Consider the following 22,920-nt stretch of genomic DNA (forward strand, 5'->3'; position numbering starts at 1 on the left):
CAAAGTCTCCTATTGGATTTATCTATAGTTATTCACATGAGAAAATTGGATTTATTGTAAATGATAAACCAGGTTTGAGCCTTGAATGCTGAAAGCTGTGGCATTTTATTTTTACCTTTATTTAACTAGGCAAGTCAGTTAAAAACAAATTCTTGTTTACAATGACAGCCTAGGAATAGTGGGTTAACTGCCTTGTTCAGGGCAGAATGGCAGATTTTAAACCTGGCAGCTCAGGGAATCGATCTCGCAACCTTTCGTTACTGACCCAACGTTCTAAGTACTCATTTGCAATGACTCCAGTGATATAGTAATTTCAACATATTTATTGTATAAAATGGTAACCTACAATGACATATAAATGAATAGGCTACTTGATGGCCAACGAGGAAAATGCATAATTCTCAACATTTAATGTCAGTTTCATTGAGGACTTTTCCCTATAACAGAAGCATGCAGGGGAGTTCCATACCTTCCATTTCAAATGTCCACTCACGCGTAATGAGAAGTTAATTAGCCTACCTACAACTGGTAAAAAGTTCACGGCGTGTGCTGCTCTGTCTCCTCTCACTCATGTGAGTCAGCCAATAATAGACTAACCTGCATGCTGCAGTGCTCGCTCAACACACACATAACCCTCCCCACCACTCACTCAGCAACATCCTGCCTCACTGCCTGATAGTCAGCAGCAGGTCACAATAAAATATATATATTTTTTAAATACAAATGTCATGGGGGCCGCGCTAAGACTTAGAAGTAGCCGAAAAACCTGCAACCCGTGACCAATAAATACATTTTTCACCCGCGACATAGTTTTCAAAATAGGCATATTATAAGAAAACACGAACATAGCAACCCTGTCCCAGGAAGAGAAATGGTACGCCTTTGTTTTGGTAAACGCCAGTAGTGATGTCACGCCCCCAATAAGCCTCCACCAATCATCCGGCGGATAATAGCGACTTTCCCTCCGCTGTCCTACGAAAGGAAAGTTCGCATCCCGTATTGCGGTGGGAGGAGTGGCCCGGTGTCCGTCATGTCTTATAAACATCAACTTCATTACAGTCCATGCACCGCGTCGCGTATGGACATGTTAGGTATTTGTTTTGACGTATTCGACGAGTTAACAGTTATATAACAGGTTTGAAATGGTTTCTGTAAATATAATATAGGTTGCATATGGAAAACAACATGGCTTAATGCGTCGAAATAAACGTCAAGATTAGAGCAAAAAATGGCCCTAAAGTTTTCCTAATTCGAATTTTACCTGAGTCAGAATTTACCGCAACGCTCTCTGAACTACCACCAACAGCGGTCTTTATTTAGACACAACAGTAGTCCTACTGTACACATTTGCTTTGGAGTACTTTTATATCTAGATAGCTGTTCCAAGAGTGGAGAATGGAGCCAGGTAATTGTAGTATGAATGGCGGTGGTGGACTCGACGGTATCGGTGGAGGCGGCGACGATTCCTCAAATGGTATGATCACGCTAGAGGACCTGGAATCTTTTTCGGAAGACCAGCTGTCAGATTCGGGCAATGGGAGTCTGGAAGAGGCGGGTGAGATGATCGAGGACGAAGAGCAACAAGACAGATTGCTGCGCTACTGGCAGGACGCCGCACGGGGACACCAAGTGGAAGTGCCTCGAGGTAAAGCATTTGGTATTAAGCGTAAACACACTCACTGTACATTTCATATTGAGAAAGTAATACGGGTTTTAAATGGGCAATTCGCTTGTGTCGTTGTATGGACAGTATAAACAAAACGGTTCACACTGGTTGTGACAACAAAGTGCAATCTTGGCTACTTTTGTTTTTAATTTCCCGTTTCATCGAGGGAGATCAGATCAGCCAACCAGGTCGAACTAGAACTATTCAGGTAGTCGGCGTCTTCAGGGTGCCAGACATTGTCATTCGATCACACAAATAAAGTATACTTGTTTCACAAGTAGGCATCCTGTGACAATAAATCATTGTCGACACCACTGTTTTGACAGCCGTCAACATTGACCGGCAAACGGTTACAGTGCATTGTAGGTAATTGCTGTACACCAGCCAAGAAACTGGATACATCGTATCACACAGAGCGCAAATATTAGACACTTTCACATCAAGAGTGCAAATATTAGACACTTTCACATCAAGAGTGAAAACATGCACGTATACAGTGACTCGGATACGGTACTATTGTAACTTGGTTAGTCACAATGTGTACTCCAATTGATTTAACAGAATGTACTTAATTTAATGGAAATCCTAGGCTGCGAATAATGGTCTTAGTGACTGACGTGAGAATTAGGGGCTTCATGTATTCGTAGCCTCCTAAGATACAAGTGCTGCTTGTAGCAGTAACATGACCGTGATGTCACTTTGTTTTTGGGTGACCCGACCAAATTCACATAAAAATGTGAGTTAGATCTGTCATTTTCATTGAAAGCCAGTCAAAGAAGCAGTAGATCTGTTCTATGTGCTCTATTCTATTTGATAGTTCCTGTTAAGTTTAGTTTTTGTGTCTTTTACTTTCGGTTTTGTACACCAGCTGAAAATACAATATTTCTGGTTACTGAAAATATTTCACAGTGGTTTAAATGGTACAATGATTGCTTGTTTTGTCACTTATGAAATTAGGTGAACTATTACAATTTTAGTAACTGGGAAATGGCAGAGCGATTTCTTCATATTGCACCTTTACAGCCCCGTTTACACCTCTGTTTATTTTTCTCCCTGTGGCTAGTAAAGGTAGCCTGTGTACCAGTCTGTTTAGCTAACATTCCACTCTGTCAAAAAAAAAGGAATACAAAGACTGGATGCTAACACCTGGGAAATTGTGACTTGTCAAAATGAGGAAAAATCTGCACATCGGAATCAAAGTTGTCATTCGCATCCGTCTGTTGACCGATGCCAGTTATGTTACGTAGGGGCTCCCGAGTGACGCAGCAATCTAAGGCACTGCATGTCACTACAGACCCTGGTTCGATCCTGGGCTGTATCACAACCATCGCATAGGGCGGCGAACAATTGACCGAGCGTCTTCCGGGTTAGGGCAGGGTTATGCCGGGGTAGGTAGTCATTGTAAAATGAGAATTTCTTCTTAACTGACTTGTCTAGTTAAATTTAAAAAATTAAGTTGTCCACGAGAGATTAGAGGAAAACCAATGAAACTACAATGTAAGGGTAGTTTTGGACCCGTTTCCCATTACATGAGGAGCCTTGGTTACTATAAATGAACAGTGGTTATTTTAGAATGTACATTTTGGTGGGGCAAACAATATAAAAAGTGGGATGAATGCCAGCAAAGTCACTACACAACACTAAACTAAACAATGCATTAATTGCTCCATAACGGTGACAAACGGTGCCCACAAATGGTTAGGGCCTACATAAAGCTGTCCCAACAGCATTCCCAACATCTTACCACTACTACACCTGGCTATCAGCGAAGATTTGTCTGGTAGCGAAACAGTTCAATCAGCCTCATTTACTACCTTTAAAAAAAAACATAGCTGATATGGCTGACTTGCTTAAACAAATGTGGTTTCTGACAATTGAGATATACAAACTATGGCATAAGGGGCCGACAAGTGGTTAAAAGGCAATCCGTAATTTTGATAGACATTAATGAGCGAGCCAGGACGGATGTAGTCAATATAACTATTTGTTCAGCATTTTTTAAATGAACAGAATTCAGAACATGGGCCATTCTTAGTGCTTTTTACCTGTACACCAAGTCAGAACTGTAGGATAAATAAAGGGGGCATATAAGCAGACAATGAAAGCTCTTACAATATTCAATGATTACATTTCTCAAAAAGAGGTTAAAGGCTACATGTGCACCACAGAGTCAGAACAGTAACATGAGGTGAAAATAGACAAAAGTATTAGGGTGAGGCACATGGGCTACTAACAGCTTACTACACAACATACACTTATTACTTTCTTAGCTACATTATACATATCTCCCTGGCATATTACATAATTTATGCAGCAGCATATAAGACATTTTTAGACTTACCTTGTTCTGATGTGCTCAGTTGAACAGGAAGGTGGTGCCGTGGTCCTTCGTGGGCAAATTCTGTCATGAAAGAAAGAAAGAAAGAAAGAAAGAAAGAAAGAAAGAAAGAAAGAGGATTTATAATTCTGATTTGGATGACCGTTCAAAACATTTTTTTTTTCTTCTCAGTCTGAGCTCGTTTATTCCCGACTTCCCAGTTGCAATGCTTGCAGTTAGCCACTGTCACTGATTCCTTTACAACTTGTTGTGTAATGTTTATGTCCAATGGTCGATGAACACCGATACGTTTTATCTACAATTTCTCTTCATATGACAACGATTAAAAAGGATTTGCCAGTAGATTGTCGAATTGATTCATGATGATGACTGCTAGCTAAGATTTTGAAAGTAAAATGTTGATGTGATCTGTCCAATCAAAGCTACTGTACATATAACGTCATTTGATGTCATTTTATCTGTGGCCAATGACCTTGAGCCCTCTTGGAAGGGCACTACTAATGTAATTCTGTGGCAGGAGCCAAAGGGCTTGAATTTTCAATGTCTACCCTTACTACATGGCTGTGATGTAGTGTCACCATGAGTGACAGAACACTGAGCCAATCACGGAGCAACGCTCCTATTTTCTGCTGGCTTGCCCCATAAACCACTGAGCTAGGCTGAAACATCTGCATTTTGGAGCTGCCTTACAAACATGGTCTCTTTTGTTTTCTTGTGTATGTGGCTTTATTAACTCCATTATATATATATTTTTTACTTTGTTTGCAAACTGATATGTGACTTGTATTAATGCCAAAATAACAGGCAAGCCCCACCTGCCCTGAATAACTGGTCGCCACTGTAAATAAATGAATGGATTATGGTACTTACAACTAGGACCGGAATGATACTCGTTAGTATTGTGGCAAAATAACCAAACGAGCAGATTTGACTTCTTTAGGAAAACTGCCATAATGTTGGAAAAAAACAATTATGTTGTCATCCAGTCACATGTATTTATTTTCCAAGCTTTAGCACACAATATTTTACATGCTGTAGGTTTTGAAAGGACAAAAAACATTTTTTTGCGATACTGGCATTGCCACAGCCCTACTTTAAACACTAACTGAAAGCATAAACAATTGAAATGTTGAACTTACTCCCTTGTTAAAGAAAAAAAAATATTGAAAGCAATGTTTCAGGCTCTGTAAATAGCTTAACTGTTTCCTACCCTACCTCTGAGGAAAAAAATATAACCTATACATTCCAGAATACAGGAATGGCTGAAAAATGACACGCGTTCAAAACCCCCAGGTTAAAATAAGACACTTTGTTTACAATTTTACCATGGAGAATGTGAATATTTTGGCCTGAATTTAAAGCCCCTGCCCGAGGCTAACATGAGGCAACACTGAGTGCCCCAAATAACCCCAAGGCTAGAATGCAGATTGCAGCGGACTGAATGTACGTGCAGTCAAGTGATAGAGCTCCTGTTGCTCACAGTCAGGCTGGCTGGCTGGCTGGCTGAACTGCGACCAGATTTGCACCCAGAATGCCTCTGCCCGGTGCAGAGTGGAAACGGAGGCAAGTTGTACCTGACCTACTTCTAGGGCCTCTGGAATGCAGACTGGGTGTGCATCAGGCGGCCAGCCGCAGCAGAGAACTGAAAAAGGTACACCCAGACTATGTTGTCTATGCAGCTGTCCCTAGAGTAAAGTCTCAACCTCTGGGCCTGACCAGTACTAATGGTGTTCAAGATAAACTGAACAAAAATATAAAACGCAACATGTAAAGTGTTGGTCCCATGTTTCATGAGCTGAAATAAAAGATCCCCAAATTTTCCAAATGCACAAAAAGCTTATTTCTCTCAAATGTTGGCCACAAATTTGTTTACATCCCTGATAGTGAGCATTTTTCCTTTGCCAAAATAATCCATCCACCTAACAGGTGTGGCATATCAAAAGCTGATTAAACAGCATGATCATTGTCCCCAGCCCCTTGTGCTGGGGACAATAGAAGGACTCTAAAATGTGCAGTTTTGTCACAACACAATGCCACAGATGTCTGAAGTTGAGGCAGCATGCAATTGGCATGCTGACTGCAGGAATGTCCACCAGAGCTGTTGCCAGAGAATTTAATGTTAATTTCTCTACCATAAGCCGCCTCCGTTGTTTTAGAGAATTTGCCAGTACGTCCAACCAGCCTCACAACCGCAGACCACTTGTAACTGCACCAGCCCAGTACCTTGACATCCAGCATCTTCACCTATGGGATCGTCTGAGACCAGCCACCCAGACAGCTGATGAAACTGCAGGTTTGCAAAACTTAAGAATGTCTGCACAAACTGTCAGAAACCATCACCGGGAAGATCATCTGCGTGCTCGTCGTCCACACCAGGGTCTTGACCTGACTGCAGTTCGTTGTCATAACCGACTTCAGTGGGCAAATGCTCACCTTCGATGGCCACTGGAGAAGTGTGCTCTTCACGGATTAATCTTGGTTTCAACTGTACCTGGCAGACGGCGTATATGGCATTGTGTGGGTGAAGGGTTTGCTGTTCACAACTTTGACATCAGAGTGCCCCATTGTGGTGGTGGGATTTTGGTATGGGTAGGCATAAGCTACGGACAACTAACAATTTGCATTTACCGTGATGAGATCCTGAGGCCCATTGTCGTACCAATCATCTGCTCCATCACCTCATGTTTCAGCATGATAATGCACAGACCTATGTCACAAGGATCTGTACACAATTCCTGGAAGATGAAAATGTCCCAATGAGTATCGCGATACTGGTTTCGTCCCGGCCCTAGTTCTAAGCACCATAATTTATTTACAGTAACCCATGTAATGGGAAATGAATGTCACCCATTGAGCATGTTTGGAATGCTCTGGATTGAGTTCCCACCAATATTCAGCAACTTCATGCAGCTATTGAAGAAAAGTGGGACAACAATTTGCAGGCCACAATGAACAGTCAGATCAACTCTATGCGACGGAGATGTGTATGAGGCAAATGGTCACAACAGATACTGACAGGTTTCTGATCCACACCCCCTACCTGTTATTGTTTTTTTTTTTTTAAGTATGTGACCAACGGATGCATGTCTGTATTCCCAGTGATGTGAAATTCATAGATTAGGGCCTAATTTATTTAAATTGACTGATTTCCTTATGAACTGTAACTCAGTGAAATATTTGAAATTGTTGCGTTTATATTTGTTCAGTGTAGATACTAGGTTTTCACTGGAGTCCAGTATGTTCAGCAGGACACACTAGTAAAACATATGGTTGTTATTGGGCAAATCCAAAGCCCCTCCCAAGTTGAGTTGAAGTAGGCTAGTGTCAGAGCCACAGGGTAGAAATGCATGCTATTTTGGTTGGTGTAAGCTGCTGAACATCGAGTGATGAGGACTGATAAATTATGTTCTAGGGTATGCTGCTTAATGAGTTCTGGTTAGACTGGGTCTGGGGCTCCCACCTGTTCCCTCTCTCTTCTCAGACTAACTAATTGGAGACTTAGCATGGAGCCATCGTTGGGACATTCTGACTCAACGGATTAGCTATAGCTTAGCCTGCTCTGTTTGAGGGAAAGCTTGGGCTAATAAATCCTGTCCTAAAATACTGTGTGGGTTAACCTCTGCTCACCCTCCCCCCCCCTCTCGTGGGCTGTGAAGCACGTTCAAGGTTTAGTTAATTTAGTACCATCGCCTTGTGTCCATTGTCACTACCGCCCTAGTGAAACACTGACTGCATTTGGATTTGCTCAACTTTATACCAACAAAGTGAAATATTATGCTTATTGACCTTTCTGATAAAAGGTTAGGCTATATACTGTTGTAGGCTATAGCCTAGCACTAGTATGTCATCAATCCCTCTTCATACATTTCCATGGTAACAGAGTGACAATGACTCAGATTTTTCGCTTTAAAATATACACTACCGGCCAAAAGTTTTACAACACCTACTCATTCAAGGGTTTTTCTTTATTTTTACTATTTTCTACATTGTAAAATAATAGTGAAGACATCAAAACTATGAAATTACATATGGAATCATGTAGTAACCAAAAAAGTGTTAACCTCTCTGGGGCAGGCGGGACGAATTCGTCCCACCTACGTAACAGCCAGTTGAATCCTGTGGCGCGATTTTCAAAACCTTTGAAATGCTATTACTTCAATTTCTCAAACATATGACTATTTTACAGCTATTTAAAGACAAGACTCTCGTTAATCTAACCACACTGTCCGATTTCAAAAAGGCTTTACAACGAAAGCAAAACATTAGATTATGTCAGCAGAGTACCAAGCCAGAAATAATCAGACACCCATTTTTCAAGCTAGCATATAATGTCACAAAAACCCAGAAGACAGCTAAATGCAGCACTAACCTTTGATCTTCATCAGATGACAACCCTAGGACATTATGTTATACAATACATGCATGTTTTGTTCAATCAAGTTCATATTTATATCAAAAACCAGCTTTTTACATTAGCATGTGACTAGCATTCCCACCGAACACTTCCGGTGAATTTACTAAATTACTCAAAGATAAACGTTCACAAAAAACATAATTATTTTAAGAATTATAGATACAGAACTCCTCTATGCACTCGCTATGTCCGATTTTAAAATAGCTTTTCGGTGAAAGCACATTTTGCAATATTCTAAGTTGATAGCCCAGCCATCACAGGCTAGCTATTTTGACACCAACCAAGTTTGGTACTCACCAAACTCCGATTTACTATTAGAAAAGTTTGATTACCTTTGGTGTTCTTCGTCAGAATGCACTCCCAGGACTTCTACTTCAATAACAAATGTTGGTTTGGTCCCAAATAATCCATAGTTATATCCAAATAGTGGCGTTTTGTTCGTGCGTTCAAGACACTATCTGAAGGGTAAATAAGGGTCACGCACCCGACGCGTTTCATGACAAAAAAATTCTAAATATTCCATTACCGTACTTCGAAGCATGTCAACCGCTGTTTAAAATCTATTTTTATGCCATTTTTCTCGTAAAAAAGCGATAATATTCCGACCGGGAAAGCGTGTTTACGTTCAAAGAGAGAGAAAATAAAAACATCTCGTGCCCTCGTGCACGAGCCCAAGTCTGATGGTCCTCTGACCGGCCACTATCCAAACGCGCTAATGTGTTTCAGCCAGGGGCTGCCTCGATATCATTCAGCTTTTTCCCGGGTTCTGAGAGCCTATGGGAGCCGTAGGAAGTGTCACGTTACAGCAAAGATCCTCAGTCTTCAATAAACAGAGCCAAGAAGAACAACAACTTGTCAGACAGGCCACTTCCTGTAAGGAATCTTCTCAGGTTTTTGCCTGCCATATGAGTTCTGTTATACACAGACACCATTCAAACAGTTTTAGAAACTTTAGGGTGTTTTCTATCCAAAGCCAATAATTATATGCATATTCTAGTTACTGGGCAGGAGTAGTAACCAGATTAAATCGGGTACGTTTTTTTATCCGGCCGTGCAAATACTGCCCCCTATCCCCAACAGGTTAAACAAATCAAAATATATTTGAGGTTCTTCAAATAGACACCATTTGCCTTGTTGAAAGCTTTGCACACTCTTGGCATTCTTTCAACCAGCTTCATGAGGAATGCTTTCCCAACAGTCTTGAAGGAGTTCCTACATATGCTGAGCACTTGTTGGCAGCTTTTCCTTCACTCTGCGGTCCGACTCATCCTAAACCATCTCAATTTGGTTGGGGGATTGTGGAGGCCAGTTCATCTGATGCAGCACTCCATCCCTCTCCTTGGTCAAATAGCCCGTACACAGCCTGGAGGTGTGTTGGGTCATTGTCCTGTTGAAAAACAAATGATAGTGGGACTAAGCCCAAACCAGATGAGCTGGCGTATCGCTGCAGAATGCTGTGGTAGCCATGCTGGAATAAGTGTACCTTGAATTCTAAATAAATTCCAGACGGTGTCACCAGCAAAGCACCCCCACACCATAACACCACCTCCTCTGTACTTCACTGTGGGAAATACACATGCGGAGAGCATCTGTTCACCCACACCGCGTCTCACAAAGACACGGCGGTTGGAACCAAAAATCTCAAATTTGGACTCCAGACCGAAGGACACTTTTCCACTAGTCTAATGTTCATTGGTGTCCTTTTAGTAGTGGTTTCTTTGCAGCAATTCGACCATGAAGGCCTCTGAACAGTTGATGTTGAGATGTGTTTGTTACTTGAACTCTGAAGCATTTATTTGGGCTGAAATGTTGATGCTGGTAACTTACCTCTGCAGCAGAGGTAACTCTGGGTCTTCCATTCCTGTGGCGGTCCTCATGAGAACCAGTTTCATCATAGCGCTTGATGGTTTTTGCGACTGCACTGAAATGTTCCATATTGACTGACCTTCATGTCTTAAGGTAATGATGGATTGTCGGTTCTCTTTTCTTATTTGAGCTGTTCTTGCCCTGATATGGGCTTGGTCTTTTACCAAAAAGGGCTATATTCTGTATACCACCCCTAACTTGTCACAACACAACTGATTGGCTCAAATGCATTAAGGAAAGACATTTCTCAAATTAAGGCACACCTGTTAATTGAAATGCAATCCAGGTGACTACCTCATTAAGCTGGTTGAGAGAATACCAAGAGTTTGCAAAGCTGTCATCAAGGCAAAGAGTGGCTATTGGAAGAATCTCAAATATAACATTTTGATTTTTGTTTAACACTTTTTTTTTTTTTTTTTGGTTACTACATGTTTCCACATGTGTTATGTCTTCACTATTATTCTACAATGTAGAAAATAGTAAAAATACATTCTTGAATGAGTAGGTTTCCAAACTTTTGATCAAAAACCAATGATTGCAAAGTCAAACAAACCATACAAATCTATGCACAAGGACTACTTGTAACAATTTCCACTGAAAAGTTTACAAGAACAACATTTACTTGAACCGTAACGGCAAAAAACCTCACTCTTACCCCAACTTTGTATCGGAGTCTGTCACTCTGTTATTGTGGAATTGCCCTAATCTGACAGTGTGAATGATCCCTCTAAATCCCTATTGTGCTGCTTTCAATTAGGCTGGTTACAATTATTACAGTAAATAAGAAGCATTTTTAAATAGCCCTGCTAGAATATTCAGGTGTCGATGGTACTGGCTCTCGGAGCTGACGGTGCCAAAGGGTGCGTGTAGCATACCTCAACTTCAGGCTCCATAAACAGACAAACGTCAGCCATAATAAAAATTGGCCATCTAGATGTGGATTTCTCTAGAGCCATTGTTGCCATGTTGACATTCCGAGCTGATCCCAAGAACTTAGTACGACTCAGACAAACAATGCATCAACAAATTCACAAAACAGCACTTGAATCATTTGTCCAGACATTTAGCAATGGCGCTAATCCCCAGATATGTCTGGTATGCTCGTCTTCTGTTTTGAAAGAATGTTCTGACTGCCCTAAAACGTCTAAATAATAATCTCAGATTTTTAGTATTTAAAAAAAAAAAAAAAAAGTATATTGAGTTAGTCTCTTACCCCCTCATGGGCTGGAGGTTTGACACCTTGTGGGCCGTGTGTTCAACACCCCTGCCCTAGATCCTGGCTAGTGAGACTGAGTCAGATACTGATGGTAGTATAGTGCAGGAATACTCCAGTACTATTTGAGAAGGTCCAGATGGATAATGCAAGTTATCAGCCTAGTAACAAACCTCCCTACCTCACAACCCATGTTTCTGTTTTAAAGTTGGAAGAATGCATAGAACTGCAGGAAATTGTCTTATGTGTGTTTATATGATACCAGGGCTTGAAACTTGACAGAATTAATAAGATTTAAAAAATAAATGGTACTATGGTTGCCCATCCTTGGATTCCAGGGTATTTTTAATAACTATTATTCATACATTCAAGATGGCTCTGTTTGGTATCAGCGTGGGTAATGCCTGCTGCAGCCAGAAACGGACATGGTGTGACCGACTAAATAGCAGGGCCAGAGAGAACCGATACTTGTCCAGCCACGGTTGGTATTCAATGCCAAGGAAGGATAGCCTACATTCATTAGTAGTCCTGCTGAATGGGAGAGGTGGTTAGCCAGAGAACACAGCCCCTTGACGACAGATATAACGGGGAGGAAAGTCGTTGGAATTTGTCATTATTAACATTGAAGAGGTGAAGTTGTTGCTTGCTGTGTATACAGAGAAATAGTGCAGTAGAGTAATTTCATGGCATACTGTTGCCTGTGTGTGTCTACCTTGGGCAGCTTGGCATCCCTCCCCTCTACCAGAGTGACATTTATGAGCACTGACAAACTGGCACTGTGCCCTGGCTGACATGAAAGCCTTTCTCACGCCATCGCCAGGAGAAGCTGGCTAGTCATGAGTTATTGGAGAAGCTGTAACACTATGTATGGTCTTTAGACTGAACATTGTCGTCTATAGACTGCAAGAGGAAACCGAGACTTCTAATACTTCAGTCATGCCACAGGGTCTACATTTGTCTTGAATAGTTTGACCTCTATTAGGCAGGTTGGCAGATAATACCAGTTTTTCTGAATCTATAGAGCCCAAGTCAGGAAATGTAAGAACATATTGTTTAGTTAGTAGGACTATAGCATTGTCAACAAGCATACAACCCCTGACATATTGTTGTACTTGAAGGTAGGGTTGCAAAATTCCCAAAACTTGAAGTTTCCAGACTATGGCGACCCTACTTGAACCTCTTGATTTAACTCAATAGAAATTAACCAAGTCTTTTTGTTTTTCCTCACCAAAACAGACATGGCTGAGCCCATCCAGCAGATTACCAGCAACAACAACGGCCAACACGACCGGGAGCACGTGCCCTTCACCCTCATCACGCGTAAGGAGAAGGCAAGTCTATGATTGACTCATTCACCAACGAACCAATGTCTACTCTGCCGGCCAAGCAACAAGACTACATTTGGGCGGAATACCGTATACCGGGGTATTTTGAAATACCAACGTAATGATTTTTAATATCTAGGATGTGCCAAGTAAATGCATATGGTTTACTAACTTGCTAGCTTGCAAGATAAAGCTTCTTGGTTACAGCAGAGACAGATCAATCCTCTCCTGTATCAAGATTCCTACTGTCTAATATTTGTTTTGTGCGTGCAGAAAACTGAGTAACCTTTTGAGAAAGTTGTCAAACTTTATGAGCTGGGTTGTCTGGCCTTGCAATTTGTTTGTTCGCTTGTTAGCATTTAGCTAGCATCTTCTATGGGAATTCCTTAGTACTTTCTTAGCATAATTGTTTGTTTTTAGATTGGAACAAAATGGCACCCTCTACGTTATACCATATATATAAAAAAAAAATTTAAAGAAGAAATCTGCATACCACCCAACCCTTACTAAGACTCATTGTAAAATGTGTGTTCCTACTCGCTTAATTTACACACCACGTCACTTCCGGCTGCACTAAAATGAGGCCAGAGTGGGAAACCGAGACCAGAAACCAAGGCAACGCAGTCAAACTTGTCATACTGCTGCGTCCCTGGATGTAACTCCTACAAAGGAGGGAGTCATGTTGAATGAGCTTTTCACTGTTTCCCCAAAGACCCTGCACTACGACGCCAATGGGTGGTCAAAAATAAAATTGATGTCTGGACACATTTTGAAGGTAAGATTGTTATCGTTGCTGCTTAGCTAGCTAGCCAGCTAGGCTAACACTGCCACCAGTTAGCTGATAATGGCTAACGATGGCCAACTTAGTAGCTAGCTTTGCATCTTACCAATATAGCTAGTTCTGAAGCTTGACGACTACAGTGGATGAATATTTCCCTCTACTGATAAAGTGTTCAAAACACTTTGGACTAATTTTTAAAATACAATATGTGGGAAACTGATTCCAAGGGAGCAGGTTGTGCAGACTGTGTTAACCTGGACGTCCACTCCAAAGCCTGGTAGGAGGACCATCATCAGAAAAGCTGCAGGGTAGGCCTATCTAGTGTATGTTTACCCCGAAACTAGGTAGACTCCTTAATCAACCGTAATGTATTTTTCTGTGTTGCCTGTCATGGAGAGGCAGAAGAGCTAAGGTAGTTGTCTATTATGACATGCATCTTTTCGATAGTTCATTGTCGATTTATGTAACCTAACCTTATATATATGCATTGACTCTATGGATGAGGGCCCGGCTTGCCAAATCATGCTCAGGTATAGACTTGCTATCTGAACTTCATTAGTGTTTTTTGTGGGTTTGAGGTATTTGGTTTATCCTGTCAATAGTTCCCAATTACAATCTTTCACAATTAACTCAGTTTCTGCCCCGTCTACTCTATTAACTTGCATGACCTGTACGTAGAGTTTCTGTCAGAGTTTCACTAACAGAAAAGGAACTCCCAAGTATTAACTTGCATGGCCTGTATTTGGAATAGAAGCTGTAGAGCTGGTAATATTCATTTTAAAAGCATTTTTTGCCTTTTCACCTTGCAGTTCTGGCAATGAGGTGGAGGCAAGCGTACCCTGACCATCCGTTATGATCAGAATCCTCTGCCTGTGGTGGAGCCGCAGGAAAACCAGTTCCTCCTGCAACTCTTCTAGTGTGACAACAAGAAAGTAATGTTTTACCCTGGATTTAGGGACTACCGTACTCTAAAAGCAGAAACGGATTAACACACACTTAGACTTGACTTTTGAGCTTGATCTTAATGGATCAGTGCTTCCTCTTTCTGTGCTGTGTTAAACTGGGCTTCCTTAAACTGGAGTTAGCTGTTTGTTTCAATGCATCACAGTCTACGCTCAGCAGGAAGTGTGTGTCATTTTAGGATCCCTTTCGGTTTGGCCCTCCAAGGGGAACTGTTCATGAGCTGATGTCCCTTTGTTTCAGGAACACATTTCCATGTACCAGAGTAATACTGGACTGAAATGCATGTGTAAAGGCCTAGCTCAAACACTAACTATACTGAACAAAAATATAAAACGCAACATGCAACAATTTCATAGATTTTTACTGAGTTACAGTTCATAAGGAAATTGGTCAATTAAAATAAAATCATAGGCCCGAATCTATGAATTTCCCATGATCTCTATGCAGCTGTTGGTCACATACCAAAAAAAGAAATGGGCCTCAGGATCTCGTCACGGTATTTTTGTGCATTCAAATTGCCATCGATAAAATGCATTAGTGTTCGTTGTCTGTAGCTTATGCCTCCCCATACCATAACCCTCACCCACACGACGCCATACACGTGGTCTGTGGTTGTGAAGCCGGTTGGACATGCTGGCAAATTCTCTAAAACGATGGAGGCGGCTTATGGAAGAGAAATGTAACATTCAATTCTCTGGCAACAGCTCTGGCGGACATTCCTGCAGTCAGCATGCCAATTGCACGCTCCCTCAACTTGACATCTGTGGCATTGTGTTGTGACAAAAATGCACATTTTAGAGTGGCCTTTTATTCTCTATAGCACAAGATGCACCTGTGTAAAGATCATGCTGTTTAGCTTGTTAGCAACCTGTAAACAGGTTCAAAATCAGACAAGGACATCACTAGACAGTCAGGGATTCTTCCTCTTCTGGAGGAGGGAGATGAGGTGATGGCCAATAAACGCTTCCTTATTAAGGACCTTCTGTTGAGTATTAAGGCGTCTTTGTTAATTCCACCATTTTTAGGCCCAAACTGGGCATTTTAGCCAAGGTGATAATCTAGCCCTGGATCATGACTCCGATTCATTACATTGGACGAAGGCGTCTTCTGTACAGGGGTGTTTTATATATATTGTAATGGTAGGCTCCTTGAGAGTACATCTTGGGCTAGGGATAATCTAGAAAATGTGCATTTTATAAAATGTACTTTGTTTAGTTGTAAAACCTATTCATGAATTTCTTTTTGTATGAGTTAATGTTTGTACTCTATGATAAATTCATCCTGTGTAGCTGTTCTTTTTACTTGCATATAGCTAGTATGAAATGCTGGAAAAATCGCCCAACTCCCGCTTCATCTTTCCCCACTTGTCTGGATTTTAAAGTTTCTCTCCAGCTGATAGTTGTTGTTGCACATCACAAAAAAGTCACACAATTTGGTTCCTGTGGTAATTGTGATTTCTGTTTCAAGGAGAAAGCACCATCTGCATTTGAAGTGAGGTATGGACAACCCTTGTAGCCGTTCTGATCTGGCCATTTAAAAAAAAAAGAAGACATGAGAAGGAGTCTCAGATGGAGTCTGATAAGTCAACACAGAGTCCCAAGAACAAGAATGGTTTCCCCCACCGCCTATACATAAAGGTTGATGGGGATGAATGGCAACTTAATATTGTCGTCTGAGAACTGATTACGCTCCGTATGTTCCCCAAGGACTGAATACCACTTTTGTGGCTTAAAATCCTGATTGCAGCACCAACGCATTTCTACTATTACAGTCAATGACAACCACATGTTTCTGTTGAGACGTGACACCAAGGCTGACTAGGTGTGTTTACAATATGATGAAAGCTGATATGACTGGGATTGCCATTTTATTTTTGGATGGGGAAGAGGCAATCCCCCTCAGCCAATTCAATAAGCCTCCTAGTCACTTGGGGAAAGTATAAATAAAATGGTCTGATTGGCTTTCCTCAAGTTAGTGTTTGGCTGGAGTGTAGGGATAAATAAAGGAGAGATGTTATCTTTTAATGTCTGCGTCAATCAACACTGTAGTCTTTTTGTGTCAATCGACACATCCCATACTAAGAGGATGATCTCCTGCTGGCTCCTAACGGTACATCTGTTGGTATACAGTTACCAAATCTTGTCAGTGGCCACTTTTCTATCATCAGTACTCATGCGAGTAAAGTCATACTGTAAAAAAATAAAATCACGACAGCTGTGATGTAAACAGGAAGTTTCAGTACAATTGCATATATGCCGACAATTTGCTCATTCGACATGGTGGGATATTTTTGTCTAAAATGTATTATGCGAGAAATGGCGGCGGAAACGCCTTTTATGCGCAAATACTGATGAAGTAACATGTTAAAAGTAAACTTGGAGTCACGTGATATGGTGTGTGTGGTCCTCCCACTACGACTCGGAAGCATGGAGTTTATTAGGCTACTGATTAAATAAATGATGAACTTCACAGTTCATCATGGTGAGACTGCATGGTGATGAGCTTGATGCTCCTTTCCAATAAATATTGAGGGTCTTATTCTGGTGACATGATGATCGATGCTTGTCTGCTGTTTTGACAAATATAAGATCAATCAAATTGTATTTATAAAACCCTCTTTACATCAGCCGATGTCACAAAGTGCTATACAGAAACCCAGCCTACAACCCCAAACGGCAAGCAATGCAGAAGCATGGTGGCTAGGAAAAACTCCCTAGAAAGACTGGAAACTAGGGAGGAACCAGGCTCTGAGGGGTGGCCAGTCCTCTTCTGGCTGTGCCGGGTTGAAATTATAACAGTACATGGCCAAGATGTTCATAGATGACCAGCAGGGTCAAATAATAATCAGTGGTTGTAGATAGAGAGAGACCCATCAGTAGAATTAAATGTGATGGAAACCCATTTAACTTGTAGGTTTTTTTTCAATTCGGTACATGGGAATTTAAGTGTTTATTTTGTTGGTTTTTTTTGTGTGTGTTTTTTATGTGCACTGTCATCACACAGCCTTATCTGCAAAAAAAGAATGTTTGATGGAAACATCATTTTATTTTACTTCACCTTTATTTAACCAGGTAGGCTAGTTGAGAACAAGTTCTCATTTACAACTGTGACCTGGCCAAGATAAAGCAAAGCAGTGTGACAGAAACAACAACACAGAGTTACACATGGAATAAACAAGCGTACAGTCAATAACACAATAGGAAAAAAGAGTCTATATACAGTGTGTGCAAATGGCGTGAGGAGGTAAGGCAATAAATAGGCCATAGTAGCAAAGAAATTACAATCTAGCAGATTAACACTGGAGTGATAAATGAGCAGATGATGGTGTGTAAGTAGTGATACTGGTGTGCAAAAGAGCAGCAAAGTAAATAAAAACAATATGGGGATGAGGTAGGTAGATTGGGTGGGCTATTTACAGATGGACTATGTACAGCTGCAGCGATCGGTTAGCTGCTGAGATAGCTGATGTTTAAACTTAGTGAGAGAAATGCAAGTCTCCAGCTTCAGCAATTTTTTTCAATTTGTTCCAGTCACTGGCAGCAGAGAACTGGAAGGAAAGGCAGCCAAAGGTGGTGTTGGCTTTGGGGATGACCAGTGAGATATACCTGCTGGAGCTCGTGCTACGAGTGGTTGTTGTTATCGTGACCAGTGAGCTGAGATCAGGCGGGGCTTTACCTAGCATAGACTTAGATGACCTGGAGCCAGTGGGTCTGGCGACAAATATGTAGCGAGGGCCAGCCGACTAGAGCATACAGGTTGCAGATGTGGGTGGTATAAGGCGCTTTGGTAACAGAACTGATGGCACTGTGATAGACTACATCCAATTTGCTGAGTAGAGTATTGGAAGCTATTTTGTATCGGTAGGGTAAGTTTGGTGGCGTGAATGAAGGAAGCTTTGTTGCGAAATAGAAAGCCGATTCTAGATTTGATTTTGGATTGGAGATGTTTGATATGAGTCTGGAAGGAGAGTTTACGGTCTAGCCAGACACCTAGGTATTTGTAGTTATCCACGTATTCTAGGTCAGAACCGTCCAGAGTAGTGATGCTAGTCGGGCGGGTGCGGGCAGCGAACGGTTGAAAAGCATGCATTTGGGTTTACTAGCGTTTTAAGAGCAGTTAGAGGCCACGGAAGGAGTGTTGTATGGCATTGAAGTTCGTTTGGAGGTTAGTTAACACCGTGTCCAAAGAAGGGCCAGATGTATACAGAATGGTGTCGTCTGTGTAGAGGTGGATCAGGGAATCACCCGCAGCAAGAGCGACATCGTTGATATATACAGAGAAAAGAGTCGGCCCGAGAATTGAACCCTGTGGTACCCCCAGAGACTGCCAGAGGTCCGGACAACAGGCCCTCCATCTGAGAAGTAGTTGGTGAACCAGTTGAGGCAGTCATTTGAGAAACCAAGGCTATTGAGTCTGCCGATAAGAATACGATGATTGACAGAGTCAAAAGCCTTGGCCAGGTCGATGAAGACGGCTGCACAGTACTGTCTTTTATCGATGGCGGTTATGATATCGTTTAGTACCTTGAGCGTAGCTGAGGTGCACCCATGACCAGCTCAGAAACCGGATTGCACAGTGGAGAAGGTACGGTGGGATTCGAAATGGTCAGTGATCTGTTTATTAACTTGGCTTTCAAAGACTTTAGAAAGGCAGGGCAGGATGGATATAGGTTTATAACAGTTTGGGTCTAGAGTGTCACCCCCTTTGACGAGGGGGATGACCGTGGCGGCTTTCCAATCTTTAGGGATCTCAGACGATACGAAAGAGGTTGAACAGACTGGTAATAGGGGTTGTAACAATGGCAGCGGATAATGGGTCCAGATTGTCTAGCCCAGCTGATTTGTACGGGTCCAGGTTTTGCAGCTCTTTCAGAACATCTGGATTTGGGTGAAGGAGAAGCTGGGGAAGCTCGGGCAAGTAGCTGCGGGGGGGTGCAGCGCTGTTGGCCGGGGTTGGGGTAGCCAGGAGGAAAGCATGGCCAGCCGTAGAGAAATGCTTATTGAAATTTGATTATCATGGATTTATCGGCGGTGACCGTGTTACCTAGCCTCAGTGCAGTGGGCAGCTGGGAGGAGGTGCTCTTGTTCCCCATGTACTTTAGTGTCCCAAAACTTTTTGGAGTTAGAGCTACAGGATGCAAATTTCTGTTTGAAAAAGATAGCCTTTGCTTTCCTGACTGACTGTGTGTATTGGTTCCTGACTTCCCTGAAAAGTTGCATATTGCGGGGACTATTCGATGCTATTGCAGTCCGCCACAGGATGTTTTTGTGCTGGTCATGGGCAGTCAGGTCTGGAGTGAACCAAGGGCTATATCTGTTCTTAGTTCTACATTTTTTTTTTTAAAGGGGCATGCTTATTTAAGATGGTGAGGAAATTACTTTTAAAGAACAACCAGGCATCCTCGACTGACGGGATGAGGTCAATATCCTTCCAGGATACCCAGGCCAGTTCGATTAGAAAGGCCTGCTTGCAGAAGTGTTTTAGGGAGCGTTTGACAGTGATGAGGGGTGGTCGTTTGACCACGGACCCATAGCGGATGCAGGCAGTGATCGCTGAGATCCTGATTGAAAACAGCAGAGGTGTATTTGGAGGGCAAGTTGGTCAGGATAATATCGATGAGGGTGCCCATGTTTTAGGGATTTAGGGTTGTACCTGGTGGTTTCCTTGATAATTTGTGTGAGATTGAGGGCATCTATCTTAGATTGTAGGACTGCTGGGGTGTTAAGCATATCCCAGTTTAGGTCACCTAACAGAACGAACTCTGAAGATAGATGGGGGGAAATCAATTCACATATGGTGTCCAGGGCACAGCTGGGAGCTGAGGGGAGGGTCTATAACAGGCGGCAACAGTGAGAGACTTATTTCTGGAGAGATTCATTTTTAAAATTAGAAGCTCGAACTGTTTGGGCATAGACCTGGATTCTGTCGCAAATTGAATGTAAACCTAGCTACTGACAACTGACTCTTAACATGCTGAAACAAAGTGTTGCTGTGACACTGCATTAGACTTTATTAAATGCATAGGTAGTGACCCAGTGCTCTCTCTGTCTGTGTGTGTGTGTGTGTGTGTACACAGTGTGGAGACGTGCTCTATGAGAAGAGACACTATGAGAAGGCCCACTGGGCGTGTATCACGGTTCATGAGGACACCTACGAGCAGAGCATCTGTTACGGCTTCATGAAGCTCATGAGATACATCTGCCAGCAGAACTCCTCAGGTGAGTCCAAAACTGCCTTCATAGGAGTCATTGGGCCTATATTCTTCTAACATTATCCTTGTTTAGCCAAGTCTAGTTCAGACTCCTGACTCTTGGTTGTCCATGTCCTGTCCTTAGGTAGCTATCTGGGTATGACCATCCCTATCCTGACTGTGATCCGTACGGACGAGAACCACTCTGTCTTGTCCAGGGACGTCACTGTGGCCTACTACCTGCCCACAGAATACCAAGCCCAGCCACCCCTTCCTTCTGACATTGAAATAAGCATTGAGGAATGGCCTGCCACCATTGTATACACAAGGTAGGAGTTTGGAATTATTTTGCTCTGCTTGGTCAATACAATATGAAAGTAGATGAATTATAAACTTTTTAAATTGTAATCATTACTGGAACCATTGTCAGTTTGAGGCATAAACAAGTTTACAGTTTCTAGCAAAACGAGTGAATTTCAATTTTTTTCAGCCTACAGTTAGTCAAGAAGTTAGCTTGCTGGTTTTCAGGAACCCAGAACCAAATCTCATGTACGTAACTAGCTAGCTACTCGATTGGACACAAACATTAAGTCAGTCACATGAGGCTATTTAGCTAAAGTTAATGACTTTATTTCAGTCAGTTAGCCACCAATACTTTTATGCTAGCCACCATGTTGTTGCATCCTTCCAAAAATGACAGTGGCTGCAGTTTTGTTTTAATTTAGCATATTGTTTTGGACAATCTCAAAGCAGAGTCTATTCAAAAGCCTCGTGAATTTACACAGCAGAATGAGAGTAAGGAAGTTATAATGACTCCAGTGCACCTCACTTACTTGAATCAAATCTCATTCGATTCCTATGTGCCCCTTTTCTAACCTCCAGGTCCTTCACTGGCGCCACAAACGAGGTGACCATCATTAATGAGATCAGCACCATGGCGGAAATGCTCGACTCCCCCGCCACGCATGTGAATGACTCGTTCATCGTGGCCGGCTACACCAACCCTGCGGTGGCGAACCGACAGAACGAGATTTGGTTCCTGGAGCGGCCTTGAGGGTCAGCCTAACCTTGGCCCATCCTCCTAAACTTGACCCACCCAACACCCCCTTATCCCATCCTACTGATTCACCCCTTCCTGTTCTAGTGTGAAGAGACTTAGGGACTTTGCTGCAAGGGCCCTTATTAGGACTAGTCCTGTGCGAGGCTGCATCCTTTGGGTCCATGAACACCTTTACGATAGGGCATCTAGTCTAGATATTTTACTCTGCTGTTTTCCTCACATAGTCAGGGCTTGACATTCACTTTTTTAGTCACTTGTCATTCGGACAAGTAGGACAGATTTTTTTTTTTTACTTGTTGAAAAAAAAAAAAATGGCCTGCAACACCATTTTTTACATCAAGGTATGATGCAAGGAACCACTTTACAAAATAAAATAGAGAATCAGACAAATGTAGAATACCATCTGCCTATTGGCTTCTTTGCCTGTCTCAAAATACAACATTGCCCCTTTAAGGCTCTCCTGGAAGATGGTTGGCCACCCTTAGCCTATAAAATATTTCAACGTTACAACTACAACCAAATACTGTCTTAATTTAAAATAATTTCCTTATTCAATTAAATCAGGGAACAAATGGCTAAGGTAGACTACTTCAAAGCAAGGTAACTAACAAATACACGTTTATCTAATATATTCCGATTTCATGGGATATCTTTTGACCGCGTGTGAGTTATTTGTCAATGAGGCTATTCTAATAATATTTTGAACGTTGTCAGAATGACATGGCCAATGTTTAATAGAGGGGAATCCCAGCTCAGCAACTGTCAGATGTATTTCTCAACTCCCAATGTTGAGCGCTTGATAGGAGGTTTTACAACAGGGCTACGTAGCATTGCTTTAATAATGCACCCGTTCATCAATGTCGTACTAGAGTGCCGGTGACAAGACAATGACATTAATGCATGCTAAAAGCTGAATAGTTAGCTACAGAGAACTAGCCAGGCTAAACAAGATGTTTTGAATTGGCTATGTAGTTAGTCTGTCAATATTACAGGTTACCTCACTGCTACAATGTCTGTCCATGGGCCTGCTCACCCATGCAGGTGATTCAAACACCATGACTTTTCCAGGATTTGAATGACCGTACCCTGTTTGCTGACCAAAAA

The 22,920-nt window shown here is 42.0% G+C and overlaps 1 protein-coding gene across 1 annotated transcript; it reads left to right on the forward strand.

Annotated features, from left to right (window-relative positions):
- The first annotated feature begins 1,057 nt into the window (after window positions 1-1,057).
- Window positions 1,058-22,080, forward strand: soul3 (heme-binding protein soul3). The gene is made up of 5 exons (XM_014122844.3): window positions 1,058-1,645; window positions 12,734-12,828; window positions 20,643-20,784; window positions 20,902-21,085; window positions 21,639-22,080. The coding sequence occupies exons 1-5, from the start codon at window positions 1,396-1,398 to the stop codon at window positions 21,808-21,810; spliced, it is 843 nt and encodes a 280-aa protein (XP_013978319.1). The 5' UTR covers window positions 1,058-1,395; the 3' UTR covers window positions 21,811-22,080.
- The last annotated feature ends 840 nt before the right edge of the window (window positions 22,081-22,920 follow it).

Source organism: Salmo salar, chromosome 01, assembly GCF_965601325.2.
Source record: "Salmo salar chromosome 01, fSalSal1, whole genome shotgun sequence".
Taxonomy (NCBI): domain Eukaryota; kingdom Metazoa; phylum Chordata; class Actinopteri; order Salmoniformes; family Salmonidae; genus Salmo; species Salmo salar.